Source organism: Anguilla anguilla, chromosome 1, assembly GCF_013347855.1.
Source record: "Anguilla anguilla isolate fAngAng1 chromosome 1, fAngAng1.pri, whole genome shotgun sequence".
NCBI classification, from domain to species: domain Eukaryota; kingdom Metazoa; phylum Chordata; class Actinopteri; order Anguilliformes; family Anguillidae; genus Anguilla; species Anguilla anguilla.
In genome coordinates this window covers 84,192,003-84,207,054 of record NC_049201.1, presented here as the reverse complement: position 1 = coordinate 84,207,054, position 15,052 = coordinate 84,192,003, and the positions used below count along the sequence as shown (strand labels likewise).

The window sequence follows — 15,052 nt, the reverse complement described above, 5'->3', positions numbered from 1 at the left end:
GTCATTTTGTGAAGACATACACTGCCAGTTTAGACAGGGCACAGCACAGTTATTATAGACTAAAGAGAAGTAAATGCAACTTTATCATAAATTACGTCAATCTAGCGGCCAAGTTCCTAAGAGGGGAGTGTATGAAACGGTACTGTACTGAACATGTTTTTAGCAGATCTAGTAGCCTGACAGCCCCTACGTATGCACATACTGACTACTGCTGCCCAATGTTGTTTTTAAAATAAAGGCCTCAATGCTCACAAATAAGCATACATTTGCAAAGCAAATTTGCAATATAATGGAGCCTTATTGATAGCCTTTTGTGACCTTTCCCTGTGATTCGTTTAGTTGTTTCCTTTTTTCCTTTTTGGAAGCTTGTGGAACGCATTAGGCTATTTGTTCGGTGTATAATGCAACCATTGTAATATGTTTCAAATGTCCTCCCGTCCCCCTTCCTCAGTTAAGGTACTGTAAACCTCCGTAATGTTCCCTGGAATCTGGGCTGTGTTTCCAGCCACAGTGCAGGAAAGCAACACACAGATATTCAAATTCATTTTTTTATTTTTTCTTGTCATTGGAGCAACAGCTGAATCCTCAGTTTAAACCCTCTACAGGTAAGTATTTCAGGTAAGTAACCCAGTGATTGCTTCCCTCCCCCCCCCCCCCCTTTTCCTGCTGAATAGTTCCAGCAGTCCTTCTTTGTGCCAGCTAAACTACTTGGACTGTTTACTGACGGTGGTGCTGGCAGGATTGTCTTTGCAAGGCAAGTATGCAAAGACAAGCAGTCATGCCTTCTTTTCCAAGACCATTGATCACTGCATTATCAAGCGTTGTTAATTCTACTACTCCAATGTTCTTCCATTTTTATACTTCCACTAGACATGTTTCACATGGTGATTTAAAGAAAATAATAGAACAAGTTATGCTTTTATGATGAAGACCAGCTGTTGGACCAGTTAGAATTGAGGGCCTAGGTCCACTGCTGTTCCAAACTTGGGCACACTCCATGAATCTCTGGAGAGGGATTCAATGAATATAAAAAAAAACATAGTCCAAAAATGGAAAATGCTACAAATAATGTTGTCATTTAAAATGAATGAGAAATGTGCATTTAAATTATTTTTTTTATTACCTGTGCCCTCTCCCTATCATCCACATCTATTACTCTGTTTAGATTCACACTGCAAATCATTTACATACAGTTAAACAGGAAGTTGGGTCTTTCATTCTGCAACCTTTTTTTTGCCGTTCTCGGACTCATTATTACTAGCCAGACTCCTTTAACTGCTGTCAGGATCCATTTTGCGATTGATTATCAGCAAAGATATCTTTTACACGGTAAGTTCACTATTTTTAATTATTTCTTTTCAGTAGTAAAGGTCCCAACAAAAAATAATATATATATATATATATATATATATATATATATATATTACCATGCAATCCCATTATTTTATAACTGAGCTCAGATTAAGTCTATCATTGTGTTCCAGTGAAATAAAGTACATCTTTTCTCAAATGCATCTTTGTGCATCTCAAATATATGAAAAACATGTTTGTATGATTTGCTTAGAAAATGAAGGACCTTAAAATGTTTTCATTGTGTAAAATTCTTTAGATCAGTGCAATGACGTGAATGTATGTGTTGCAGACGCGTTCAAGGATGCTTTTGAAAAAATCTGGGAGCTTAGTTGTGGTCCTCCTGCTAACTGGCAGCGGTGAGTGTAATGTGTTTCTAAAATTCAGTTAACCTCAAAGGTGATCAATTATTTCATCAACAGATCCTGGTACCGTAATTCCCTAATCTAGCTGGCAGTTTACTGTAAATTCTGTATGTAAACAGGCCGTTAACATTACAGTTTTTTACAATTGCTAACAAGCTTTTACCTATACTTAAGATACTTTTTCTAAACTCTTAACACAGCAACACACCTACATCACACAATTAGCCAAATAGTTAATTTTCTGCTCAAAACCACATTTTGTTCATTAAATACCAACTATACATTTCAAAATGCAAAACAACTTTCTCTACATACACTAACTCTATCAAAACACGACAAACCCGACTCAATATCGAATCATTCTGTCAAAACACTAGCACATGGCTTCTATCCAAGAGGAACATCTAGTCAATCATAGCACAGCGACTTTCAAAATGCTAACAGTTGATGGCATTACAAAGACTGCATTACTTTTCATGTTTCAGTTCTACCTTTGATATTGACAATATGAAATCCATTATTTTTTATAATTCAGTTTCCTTTTACTGTGAACCACTCTACATTTTTTGGTTGAGTGTTGAATGTGTGCATTTTTGGCAACATACTATCTATAAAAGTAAATGAGTCATCTTTACTTTATAGAATGTAGTAGAAAAGCAGTAAAAGCTTTATTAGCAACATGAAATTGCTGCCAGTGATCAACAAAAAATCCAACATACATAGCTTTTGGTTCCAAATGAGTAAAAATAAAATACACAAATACAGTAAATCAGCTATTTCTGAAAGTTTCAATGATCTATTGACAACTTGTCACAGGCATCGTTATTCAAGGGAGGGGTGTGACTAAAGCCGCGTTTCCACCAAAATTACCCGGAACTTTCAGTCCCAGGAACTACTTTACCAGGAACTAAAATGTTCCTTCAGCCAATGGTTGTCTGCGTTTCCACCGGGGTCTAAAGTACCGCGAAGATTAGGCAAATTAGCCCACTGACGTTGTCGTCGGTCCATCTGTCCTATGATTTCTTCTGTAACCCCATACTACCACCGAAGTAGCCTACATTATTTTCTAATAACCGGGACAGCCCGGAGGGGTTTATTCCACTTATATACAACGGGTTACCAACAATGACTATATATGGTTACTTTTGTATTTATTGATTTTCATATATCATCTCAAACACATTCATTAACAGCAGAAAACATGCACACCTTGTAAACAATTTGCTGTTTTATTACTTTCTCGTCGTCAATTCCACATAAGCTAATCGCAAAATGACAAGAATAGAACGAAAACTCGGACTTGCGTGAAAATGTAAATTAGTAGTGGTACAGCACCGTTTGCTTTCCTTTGAAGTTACTGCTAGCCGAGCAGCGAAGTGTGCCCTCCAGATGCTAACCATGCACCATAAATGAGTCCATAGTCTTCCTGGTCTTTTCGTGGAATTGAAAAATGGCAGTAAAATTGAGTGAAATTACGGCAGTCTGAAAAAGCTAAAGGGAAGATTACTAGAATTAACCTGTTATTTTACCCGGATAAAAAGTGCGGAAGGTGATTTCCAGTTTGCTTGTACTGTATCACCAATGTTAATTATGCAGAACTACCGCATACCTCACATAACTGTATCAAACGTTTTGAGTCAATTACAACGGCCTAACAAAGAAAATCCGGAAGAAAATATTCAGCAACCGAATTAATCCGTTTGAATGTTTTGGTAGCCTACGTAATATGCTGTCCCAGCACGAATGCTTAGCATTTTATAAAACGAATACTAAAGCAAGAAAAGAACAGAAGAGCCCCCGTTATAATTCCAAGACGTTGACAGGCTATAACCAAAAGTAGGCTACTGTGCCGCATAACATACAAGTTTGATTTGAAGTTATTATGAAAATAAATTGGTTTGCCGCTGCATATTTTCAAACATGGCGGGTAATGGCGGAAAATAAATACAACACAAATGCTACGAGTACTCGACCAATCAGAAATGTTCAGCGCTGCAAGCTCCACCCAAAAGGTTCCTGTACTTTCGGAAAGTACTACCCCCCGAGCAGGAACGTTTTGGGGGGTAAAACAAAGCCCCCAGAACTAAATTTAGACCCTAGTTCCTGCGGTGGAAACGCACTGAGTTCCTCAAAAGGTTCCTAGTTCCGGGGTATAGTTCCTGCGGTGGAAACGCGGCTTAAGGCTGCATAAATTAATTCAAAGTCTGAGTGGGTGTGCACAAGAGGCAGTGAGGATCCCAACTTCTGCTTTCAACCTACATTAAAGTTGATTTCTAAGCAGTTTAAATATTTTTATTCCATGCATTCAACATCAGATAGGTAGAATATACCACCACAATGCATTATGTGTAATTTGGTGTAACTGGTATCTATTTAAACACATGGTTGCTAACGAAATGTGTCACAAATGTGCGGGAATCCCTTGTTAATCTTTGGCAGTGAAAATCTCTGGTTTTCTGGCAGCCCATTCAGCATAAATATCGAACTTCAAAACAGCACAACTTCCTCAGTAATTGTCCAATCTCCATGTATGATACACCTATTTGAAGCTCCGTTTCTCAGCTTACTATAATATGCTATATGCTATAAAAACTCAACTCAAAATCAACTTTCCTGCACTTAAGTCTGGTTTTCTGGCTCCTGTCACAAATGCTATCACCCTATATTTTGTGGTAACCGGAGGGTATTTAAACCGTGTCAAACTGGAATGACTGGAAGTATATATTGTACAAATTTCACAAATAAAACAGAATTGGAATAATCCATATCAACACTACATCGTATGACTTCAGGAATGTATGCAGGATGTGACATGGAACTTGTTAAAAAGTGAAAAGGATTTATTGTGTGGAATAAATTCAATATAATGTATGCATTTTCTTCAGTTGGTCAGAGTGTAATATTCAGCCAAGCTATGTGTGTGTGTTTTGTGTGTGATTACGTGCATATGTGTGTTTTTGCGTGTGTGTATGTGCATGTGTGTGTTTTTGTGCCTTTTTTTGTTGTGTGTGTGTGTATATGTGTGTTTTGTGTGTGCTTGTGTGCATGTGTGTTTTTGCACGTGTGTATATGTGTGTTTTGTTTATGTGTGTTTTGTGTGAGCGTGTGTGCATGTGTGTGTTTTTTTGCATGTGTGTATTTATGCGCATGTGTATGCATGTGTGTGTTTTTGAGCATTTGCATGTGTTTTGTGTGTGTGGGTGTGTGTGCGTACATGTATGTGTTTTTGTGTTTGTGTGTGTGGGTGTGCATGCATACGTCTATTTGTTTGTGTTTGTGTGTTTTTGTGTGTGTGTGTGCATGGATGTGTTTTTGTGTTTGTGTGTGTGTTTGTGTGGGTGTGTGGATACGTCTATGTGTTTGTGTGCATGTGCGTGTGTGTTTGTGTGTGTGTGTGTACATGTATGTGTTTTTGTGTTTGTGTGTTTGTGTGGGGGGGTGTGTGTGCATATGTCTATGTGTTTGTGTGCGCGTGTGTGTGTGTTTTTGTGTATGTGTACATGTATGTGTTTTTGTGATTGTGTGTGGGTGTGTGTGCATATGTCTGTGTGCTTGTGTGTGTGTTCGTGTGCATGTGTGTGTATGTGTTTGTGTGTGTGTGTGTGTGTGTGTGTGTGTGTGTTTGTGTGCGTGTGTGTGTGTGTGTGTGTTTGTGTGTGTGTGTGTGTGTGTGTGTGTTTGTGTGCGTGTGTGTTTCAGGTGTTCTGGTCCAGGCTGGATGGAGTGTGGCTCACAGCCCTGGGACAGTCTGTGCATTACAGGGAGCTTCAGTGGTCTTGCCCTGCACCTACACATATCCAAGTCCTTATCAAGTCATGAAAACTATCTGGTTCGGAGTTTTCAATAAACAAGAGACAAACCTGGAATCGCTTTCTGAGTACAGCGGTCATTGGACTTACATTGGAAATCGGATGAATAACTGCTCCCTCAGAATCACTGATCTGAAAAATAGTTATGCATTAGAATATCGCTTCCGATTTGAGACAGACATTTCAGGGGGGCAATTCACTGGTAAACCAGGAGTGCAACTGTTAGTCACAGGTAAATCTCCCCACTCCACCTACCCTCACACCACAAAAACACACAGTATCTCTGTAGAGCCAGCTAGTTGAATTACCCTCACCTGACACCTGAAGGCTAAATTTGTCCATAAGCTCAATGCCCTACGTTGTGCTGCCCAATGTTATATATAATCACAGAGAATCCCTCCAGTGGTCCCAGGGGCTGGTGGATATAAAAATATTCCCTTTTTAATAAATTAAATTATGTATTCATGTGTATATATATATATACATGCGAGTTCATGTATTTGGCCCGAACTTCATTTGAAAATATTGGCTATTATATAACATTTTTCATATATGAGCTTTATAATTAAAATACATTTCCAAATGTGATAAAAATATGAATTAAATATTAATAAAAACCCATGGGGTCAAAACAAATTTTTTAGATCCTTCTTTCTTTTAATAAAAAAAGTATATATTTAAAAATATATGTATGCAGGTCAAGGAGGATTGAAACTTTTCAGCTCAATATTTTTCAATGTTCATACCTAGATCTACAGGTGATGGTGAATCCTGACACAGTGACAGAGGGACAGAGTGTGATACTGACCTGTAGCACCACCTGCACTCTGACTGGCAGCCCAGCCTTCATCTGGTACAGGGACGGATCTCCTCTGCCCTTCACTAATCAGAGTCACCTGTTCACAGCCAGCAGGGAAGACCGAGGCAACTACACCTGTGCTGTGAAAGGCTATGAGCATCTTCCTTCCTCAGCAGTGATTCTTAGCGTGACGTGTGAGTGTGCGACCCCAGAACAGCGCTGTGCAAAGGCAACGCTATCTGTAGCTACCCGACAAAAATGACTTGTGTGCGCTGAAAATACGTCGCAGAATTTGGCCCTCGCCACACGGGACCACGTTAAAGCCCACGTCTAACCTTTTTTTTTTCTTCTTCATTTTGTCTGCTAATGAACACGCCACTCTGTCTGCTCTGATTCTGGTGTAAACCACGCATTGCATGTGTAGCACACATTAAATCAGAGTTTTGCATTGCAGATGGCCCAAAGGACACTTCCCTATCAGTGAGTCCCTCTGGTGAAATACTGGAAGGCAGTTCAGTGACTCTGACCTGCAGCAGCGATGCCAACCCACCAGTGCAGAGATACACCTGGTATAAGAATAATAGAGCTTTAGCTTCATGGACAGGATCAGGATTGAATCACGCCATCACTAACATCGTCTCTGAGGACAGTGGACAGTACTACTGTGAGGCACGAAACCAAAATGGAGCTGAGAATTCTTCTGCTGTGACCATAGATGTCCAGTGTGAGTACATCCTTTTATCAATAATGTTTTTTTTTTTTTTTTTACTATAAACCAGTATGCAGAAGAAATTATGACATCTATGGTTATAAACATCGCACATTTTTTCTGGCGTATTCCTGGTACAACTGAGGTGCATAGCATGAAAACTGCATCACTACAGTGAGGCAAACACACACTATGGTGATGCATATTAGCCATGCCGCTATAGCTGTGGTACATTAGCATCCACAGCGTATGGGCATCGCTGAGAAAAAGCTTTTCAAGTCAGGACAACTCGCATTTTTAAATATTTACATGGATTTTTGTTTGGCGGTGAATGGATCTGCTTCAGGTATTAGTGCTCGCACCAGTGTGCACGACCCTATCTAACAGGGACTACTATACATCTACCCTACTAAACAGGAGGAATACCAGTAAACCCCCCCAGTATCTAGGAGCAGATCCAAACAGTAGGTGGTGCTGGGCTGGTGGAGGGTGAGCGTAATTCTGAGCAGAAGCAGTGAAGCATGCAAAAGCAGTGCAGGCAAGCTGCAGCATTGAAAAAAAAAAAAATCTGATTGTTGGTTTAAAAAGGCGTTCCATTGGTGATGTGTGCCTGCGATTGGATGGGTAAGAGAAGAGTGTTGTGTGTATGCAATTGGATGATTATGGAAACGTGTGAGTGTGTAGTTAATGGGGCCGACCGATTGGTAGGCTGCGATTTTTGAGTTTCCTGACAGAACTTGATTTGCGCATTCCTTATGGGCTGCTCATGAATCAAATCTCTTTCTATATCAAAGCTCTACAGAGGTGCACATTCTCTGCAGAGGTTCCATCCCCAGATAAAATGGCTTCCATGAAGATAAACATATTGGCATCGTCATAAATAACACTACACATGGTGCATTTCAACAAAAACATGTTTTTTCATGCTATTGCCTATACACTAAATGGCCTCTAATTTACAGGATTCACACTGCAGACCTGATGTGTATGTGCCCAGTTAGCTATTGTATCCTTAATTCTCTGTTTCAGATCCTCCCAGGAACACCTTATTATCAGTGAGTTCCTCCGGCAAAATACTGGAGGGCAGTTCAGTGACTCTGACCTGCAGCAGCGATGCCAACCCACCAGTGCAGAGATACACCTGGTTTAAGAATAATAGAGCTGTAGCTTCATGGACAGGATCAGGATTGAATCACACCATCAGTAACATCGTCTCTGAGGACAGTGGACAGTACTACTGTGAGACACAGAACCAACGTGGAACTCAAAATTCTTCTGCTGTGACCATAGATGTCCAGTGTGAGTACATCCTTTTATCAATAATGTATTTGTTTACTAGAAACCAGTATGCAGAAGAAATTATGACGTCTGTGGTTGTAAACATCGCACATTCTTATTCAGGTATTTTCTTGGAACAACTGAGGTGCATAGCATGAAGCCTGCATCACTACTGTGACGCAGACACACACTATGGTGATGCAATAGCCATGCCGGTATAGCTGTGGCACGTTAGCATCCACAGTGTATGGGCATCGCTGAGAAATAAACTATTAAACCAAATCTCTTTCTATATCAAAGCTCTATAGAGGTGCACATTGTCTGCAGAGGTTCCATCCCAAGATAAAATGGCTTCCATGAAGATAAACATATTGGCATCGTCATAAATAACACAACACATGGTGCATTTCAACAAGAACATGTTTTTTCATGCTATTGCCTATACACTAAATGGCCTCTAATTTACAGGATTCACACTGCAGACCTGATGTGTATGTGCCCAGTTAGCTATTGTATCCTTAATTCTCTGTTTAGATGCTCCAAGGAACACCTTATTATCAGTGAGTTCCTCCGGCAAAATACTGGAGGGCAGTTCAGTGACTCTGACCTGCAGCAGCGATGCCAACCCACCAGTGCAGAGATACACCTGGTTTAAGAATAATAGAGCTGTAGCTTCATGGACAGGATCAGGACTGAATCACACCATCACTAACATTGTCTCTGAGGACAGTGGACAGTACTACTGTGAGACACAGAACCAACATGGAACTCAAAATTCTTCTGCTGTGACCATAGATGTCCAGTGTGAGTACATCCTTTTATCAATAATGTATTTGTTTACTAGAAACCAGTATGCAGAAGAAATTATGACGTCTATGGTTATAAACATCACACATTTTTATTTGGGTATTTTCTTGGAACAACTGAGGTGTATAGCATGAAACCTGCATCACTAGTGTGACACAAACACACACTATGGTGATGCATTAGCCATGCCACTATAGCTGTGGAACATTAGCATCCACAGCGTATGGGCATCGCTGAGAAATAAACTTTTAAACCAAATCTCTTTCTATATCAAAGCTCTACAGAGGTGCACATTGTCTGCAGAGGTTCCATCCCCAGATAAAATGGCTTCCATGAAGATAAACATATTGGCATCATCATAAATAACACTACACATGGTGCATTTCAACAAGAACATGTTTTTTGATGCTATTTCCTATGTTCCAAAGGGCCTCTAATTTACAGGATTCAAACTGCAGTCCTGAGGTCTATGTACCCAGTTAGCTACTGTATCTTTAATTTTCTGTTTTAGATGCTCCAAAGAACACCTCAATATCAGTGAGCCCCTCTGGTGAAATAATGGCGGGCAGTTCAGTGACTCTGACCTGCAGCAGTGATGCCAACCCACCAGTGCAGAGATACACCTGGTTTAAGAATAATAGAGCTGTAGCTTCATGGACAGGATCAGGATTGAATCACACCATCACTAACATCGTCTCTGAGGACAGTGGACAGTACTACTGTGAGACACGGAACCAACATGGAACTCAAAATTCTTCTGCTGCCGTGACCATAGATGTCCAGTGTGAGTACAGTCTGTTGTCTGTGGTGTGTGTGCTTATAAACACCAACATATCCACACCATTATCCACAGCTCTAACAGCTGGACCTCTTGCAGCTGGTTTGCAACAATTAGAAATGGAAGAAATCCAGAGAGAAGGGTCTTGATGGGACTTTTAAGGAAAGAGGATACCTTTGGTTTTAAGGGCATGTAATCAGTTACAGTTGTGTCACGCCGCATTCAAACACAAAGTTTTAGATCTAGAGTCCATCGTTTCATCTATCTTCTTTCACTTTGTGTTGAGTAAGTATAACTCAGTGCACACTAAGACGGCAGTAAATGGGAGCAGTGGTTCTCAGGTTTGGCCCTGGGGGACACCTATGTATGCATGTATGCTGTTTTTCGTTACAACCATTCTTTTGCTCAGTTGAGGTTGCTGAACACATGTTTAAGTTCTTCTATAATGTGTTCCTTAAACTTGTTCACACAATGCAGGCTTGGCTCCTTACCCTTTGCTTTGCCTTTGAATTCTTCATTATCTTCAAAAAAAGGTTTATCAAAAATTTAACGTGGATATGATCACATCTCTACCTAAGTTTACGCTAAATGTAAGTTAATTACATGCTGGTTGTGTGGAGGCGGTGGCCAAGCGTGAATCCACAAAGTGCTCACTTTAAGAATAACATTTAATTGATGACCAGTTTTAGGCATGAATGGTGCAGGAATCATGATCAAACCCAGTTGTATGTTACTTGAGACATGCTAAAATATAATAAACAGCATGCTACGCGAGAAAAGTATTACTTAATCATGGCTGCACTCGCATTAGTGGGGATTATATATATAAATATTTTATTATATTTTCATTTTTATGATTTATATATTACAGACACAACGTTTTACGCCACAACCAATGTAGAGTAAGCAACTTTTTTCAGTCGTACTTATTTTTATATGTCAAGCCTAAGCACAAATTGAGCTTTAAGATGACATTTACGTTTAAATCCAAGAATTTTTTTTTATAAACGAGACCCCTGATTTACTTTTAAATGCATGACTCTGCAACCACTATTGAGTAAGACCGAGCATGTTATTCCTCCAGCACATTTTCTGTTTCTTCAGATAATATTAAGAAAATATGATTAAATGGTTCTGCGGCTGTTCGAGATACAAAACGAGTGAGGATTTGAGTGAGGATTTATGTGGAATTGAACACGTTGTTCTTTTCATTTTAGTCGCTCCGAAGGACACCTCAGTGTCAGTGAGTCCCTCTGGTGAAATAGTGGAGGGCAGGTCAGTGAATCTTACCTGCAGCAGTGATGCCAAACCACCAGTGCAGAGATACACCTGGTTTAAGAAGAATGACACTGGAGTCTGGCAGGCAGGATCTGGACAGAGTTTGAACTTTTCTAACTTCAGATCCTGGAACAGAGGACAGTACTACTGTGAGGCACAGAACAGACATGGAGCTCAGAACTCTACAGGTTTGACTGTCAGCTATGCTGCTGTGGCTAATTATAAACACGGTAAGAGCTGATGTACTGTGTAACGGTTTCTAATTGGTAACAATATAAGGGATCTGTATCATAAGATTATAGAAAATATATGCCCTTGGAAGGGAATGTTCCCTTTGTTGATATGCTTTTCCCCTTTAGGGGGCAGTATTTGACAATGTAACATGATATTCTGATGCGCCCAGACGGAGCAACATTTCAGATGACATTTTAAAAAGAGGTTTTTTAATACAGATCAACCATTATTTTCCAGGATACTGTGACTTCACTGATACACAGTATAAGCCCCAATAATTTTGCACAAGATACTCAAATCTCGTATGTAACATCTTTCTCGTGTCATTTCATAGATTTAGCATATATCATTACTGGAACATGTGCCCTGGCTGCTCTTCTGATTGTTATTGTGTTGGCTGTGTGCAGGTAAGCCTATTAGAGCACCCCGTCTGTTTCAAACCTCAGCTGCAGCTTCCCATGAATCAGTCAATGGCTGCGGCTTAACAGGTTTCTCTTGTAAAGGAGATTTTGATCTTAACGAGACAGCCCGTGTACATCAAAGATAAAAATTTAAATAAAAATTAGACTCTTTTGGTGATAAAAAATGACAGTTAGAATTTTTTTTTTTTTTTTTTTTGTGCTTTTTTTTGTGGTGCTTTGTGAACTTCACGTGCTGAAACGTTTTTCATGGTACACAAAAGCCAAATTTGCTAATGAGATGTTCTTCACCAGGAGGTGCCACTCAGTGAAGGAGGCTAAATTAAATACAGAGGTAACATTTTGTTCTTGTTGCTGAAGACAGGACCATATGAATGCAGTGTCAAGGATTTTACAAAAAAAAGGGCAGAATTACCAGATCATAGTAGTTCAAGTTAATTATCACCTTTCGTATGAAATATTATTGAGAACTCAGTTAATTAGCATTTGGTTATGCTGTAAACATTTGAAGTCAGTTTCAGGAGCTTAGAGTCTAAAGTTAATGAGCAGCACAGCCTGTCTGATGCTGCCTAAGCCAAATACATACATCACCAGACGTGGCTTCAGCCTTTTCATCCCCCTTGGTGAGACACAATTTGGGACTACAGTCATGGACCATTAAACAGGGTCTGCCTTGGTCTACACAGAGAGAAATGGCTGCAACTGGCCTGTATTAGTTTGCATGTCTCATAGTTTTATTTATTTATTTATTTAAAAAATAAAATAAAATAAAACGAACTCTATTTCGATAAATGAATAACATTCCCAGTTTTTTTTTTTTGCTATAGATCCTCCAGGACGCCGCTTGTGCTGTGTACGCCAACGTGCCCGGGAGGACCGCCAGCACAGCGCCGCCGGGGAAGACAGTCCCGGGGAAAGAGGAGGCTGAGCATTCAAACGTTCAGCGACCGCACTCCCAGGACCAGGAAGAGGTGCAGTACGCCTCCGTTCAGAAACCAGCCCCCCCGGGTGAGGAAGACGTCCAGTACGCCAGCATCCGGTTCTCACGCTCCGGTGCTGCCCCCAGGTGGGAAAACCCCCCCATTACACCTGTGCCTACCGTTGCTGTATTATAATCTAGCACATATTGTATATAGTTGTATCCATTGTAACCATTGTAACCATTGCTTTGGCAACAGAAGTGCCTATGTTTGTCATGCCAATAAAGCACTTTGAAATTGAAAATGGACAGTTCTCTCCCTCTGACTGGAGCTGGTAGAAATGGACCCCCCCCCCCCCCATCTGTTTCCGTGCTCTTGAACTAGGTGCTTACCTGTATTTCTCCAGAAAAAAACTTCCAGCTGTATAAGAGCATCTGTTAAGCAAATACATGATGCTAAGAAATGTACAGTAAAGCAGCCTGTAATTAATTTGTGATTTCCTACACATTTATTTACCTCCTCTTGCTGATCATGTACAGAGGTAACTGACTGTACATCAGTAGTGATTTATTGCATAAAGAAAACTGATCATATTCTGTAATCGCATTCCCTACAGATCAACTGTGCCAGCTTCCGAGGCTGTGATCTACAGCACAGTTGCTAAAGGAAACACTTAAATATGAGGTATGTAAAAAAAAAAAATCTCCTCTTATACTCTCAACCATAACACCCGCACCTCTGGGAAGTGGAGATACCGGCTAACGTGATTGGTTCCTGCTAAAAACCCTGCAATCAGAATGGTTCGGGCTAATTTCAGCCTGCGTTGAGATTCGGCTTTACGATGTCAGAGAATTCACTGACCCTAGTTGGAAGCCGACCAACATAAGATTTGTTACAGGAGGCAGCTCATCATCGGTTTATTGACAAACCACATTCCCAGAAGTTTGACGGAATTTTCTCAAATCAGGACGCCAACCTGGTCAAGCTTGTTGTGCCATAACATTCAGTTCAACTCAGTTTCATTCCTTAACGTGCTTTTCACACTGGTGCTGTTGTAAAGGCGTCTTGTATGATTATGAGTGATCAGATCACAAAGTTACGAGCCTGTCCAGATAGTCTACCCCCTCTAATACGATAATAAGAATAATCCCACAAAATATTGTGTATAATCATAATCCCCATGAACAATTCAAGGTTATTAACACCTGATTAACTGCAGACTCACTTTCAATAGTCAGACACCATTGTGCATGTTATTGTGGCAATAATAAGTCATAATGCACACATACTGGACAGTGCGATTTCAGCAGTTAGTTCTGTGGATGTGATGTCCTTGAAGGACGTGTGCACACAGAGCGCAATATACAGCGTAGCTGTTGTGAGAATATAACCAGAAATTTTCTGATGAAATGTACGCTGTGCATAATAAGAAAAGCTGTTCATTTGTTTCTAGAGCAACTTTGGAGATGCGAGTCATATTGGAACAGCGGAAATATTTTCCTTCATGAGGGTGATGGACATGGCAACGAACCGTAGAAGTCTTCACACTGAATCTGAGACACAAAGAGGACTCTGTACGGAAGATGAGATTTAAGTTCATATTTAATTAGCAACATTAGCATTGCAGTGTCTGTACTTTAAATGAAAAAAGGGAATACTTCATGTTTTAACCAATCAGCGTCTTGATTAATTTGTTCGTTACCTGTGTCATGTATGACTGTGCTAGAACGGAAGTCTGCTCCCACATGGCCCGTCCTCCAATAAGGTTGGACTCCCTTCTGCGAACTGAATTATTGTTTTAGATGATTTAATGTGCCACAACATGTTGATTGCTTAATATTTGGTTTCAAAAGCCCTCTATCAACCTCACAGAGCATGAACAACGCCTAATTACCAAGAAATAACTGCTTGTTAAAATTTGGGGATTGCAGCTGGGGGGTTGGGGGGGGGGGTGGGCAGGACTTTGGGTGCATTCCAACTGCTTATTTAGGCACCTTATGGCAGGCCAAACAGGTAAAAAAAATAAATAAAAAAAAAAGTGACACTGACATCTGGAATCACACGTTGTCAATGTGGGTGCATTCCAATCTTTCCGAGCATTATTTTATTCTGACATCCACTGGGTGTGTATCAGATTTGCCACAAGAAGTCTCAACCCTTGGGAGACCTTGAAGGTAGAAGGTACTGTAGGGGGGGTCCCTGGCTAGCTGCATATGTGCCGATAGAAGACCCCCCCCCCACCCCGCAGTCCATCATCACAGTCGATCCTTTATCTGCTCTTCCATGTCATTAGACTGAGTATTTGC

General features: G+C 40.3%; 1 protein-coding gene across 5 annotated transcripts; it reads left to right on the top strand.

Annotated features, from left to right (window-relative positions):
* Positions 1 to 972: 972 nt before the first annotated feature.
* On the top strand, positions 973 to 14,776 carry LOC118232155 (B-cell receptor CD22-like). Of its 5 annotated transcripts, XM_035426817.1 has the most exons (14): positions 977 to 1,329; positions 1,643 to 1,709; positions 5,415 to 5,756; positions 6,275 to 6,517; positions 6,778 to 7,047; positions 8,062 to 8,331; positions 8,845 to 9,114; positions 9,629 to 9,901; positions 11,113 to 11,403; positions 11,742 to 11,814; positions 12,121 to 12,160; positions 12,654 to 12,892; positions 13,363 to 13,430; positions 14,200 to 14,776. In XM_035426817.1, the coding sequence occupies exons 2-13, from the start codon at positions 1,655 to 1,657 to the stop codon at positions 13,421 to 13,423; spliced, it is 2,427 nt and encodes an 808-aa protein (XP_035282708.1). In that variant the 5' UTR covers positions 977 to 1,329; positions 1,643 to 1,654; the 3' UTR covers positions 13,424 to 13,430; positions 14,200 to 14,776. The 5 variants fall into 5 exon arrangements, with proteins under 5 accessions (XP_035282718.1, XP_035282708.1, XP_035282728.1 ...); XM_035426827.1 differs by lacking the exons at positions 13,363 to 13,430; positions 14,200 to 14,776 and adding an exon at positions 13,072 to 13,333 and having other exon boundaries at positions 973 to 1,329; positions 12,654 to 12,720; XM_035426837.1 differs by lacking the exon at positions 8,062 to 8,331.
* The last annotated feature ends 276 nt before the right edge of the window (positions 14,777 to 15,052 follow it).

Coding starts and splice junctions, on each gene's coding strand:
- LOC118232155 (XM_035426817.1), top strand. CDS start 1,655: ATGCTTTTGAAAAAATCTGGGAGCTTAGTTGTGGTCCTCCTGCTAACT. Junction 1,710..5,414: donor CCTCCTGCTAACTGGCAGCG/GTGAGTGTAATG, acceptor TGTGTGTTTCAG/GTGTTCTGGTCCAGGCTGGA. Junction 9,902..11,112: donor CGTGACCATAGATGTCCAGT/GTGAGTACAGTC, acceptor TTTTCATTTTAG/TCGCTCCGAAGGACACCTCA.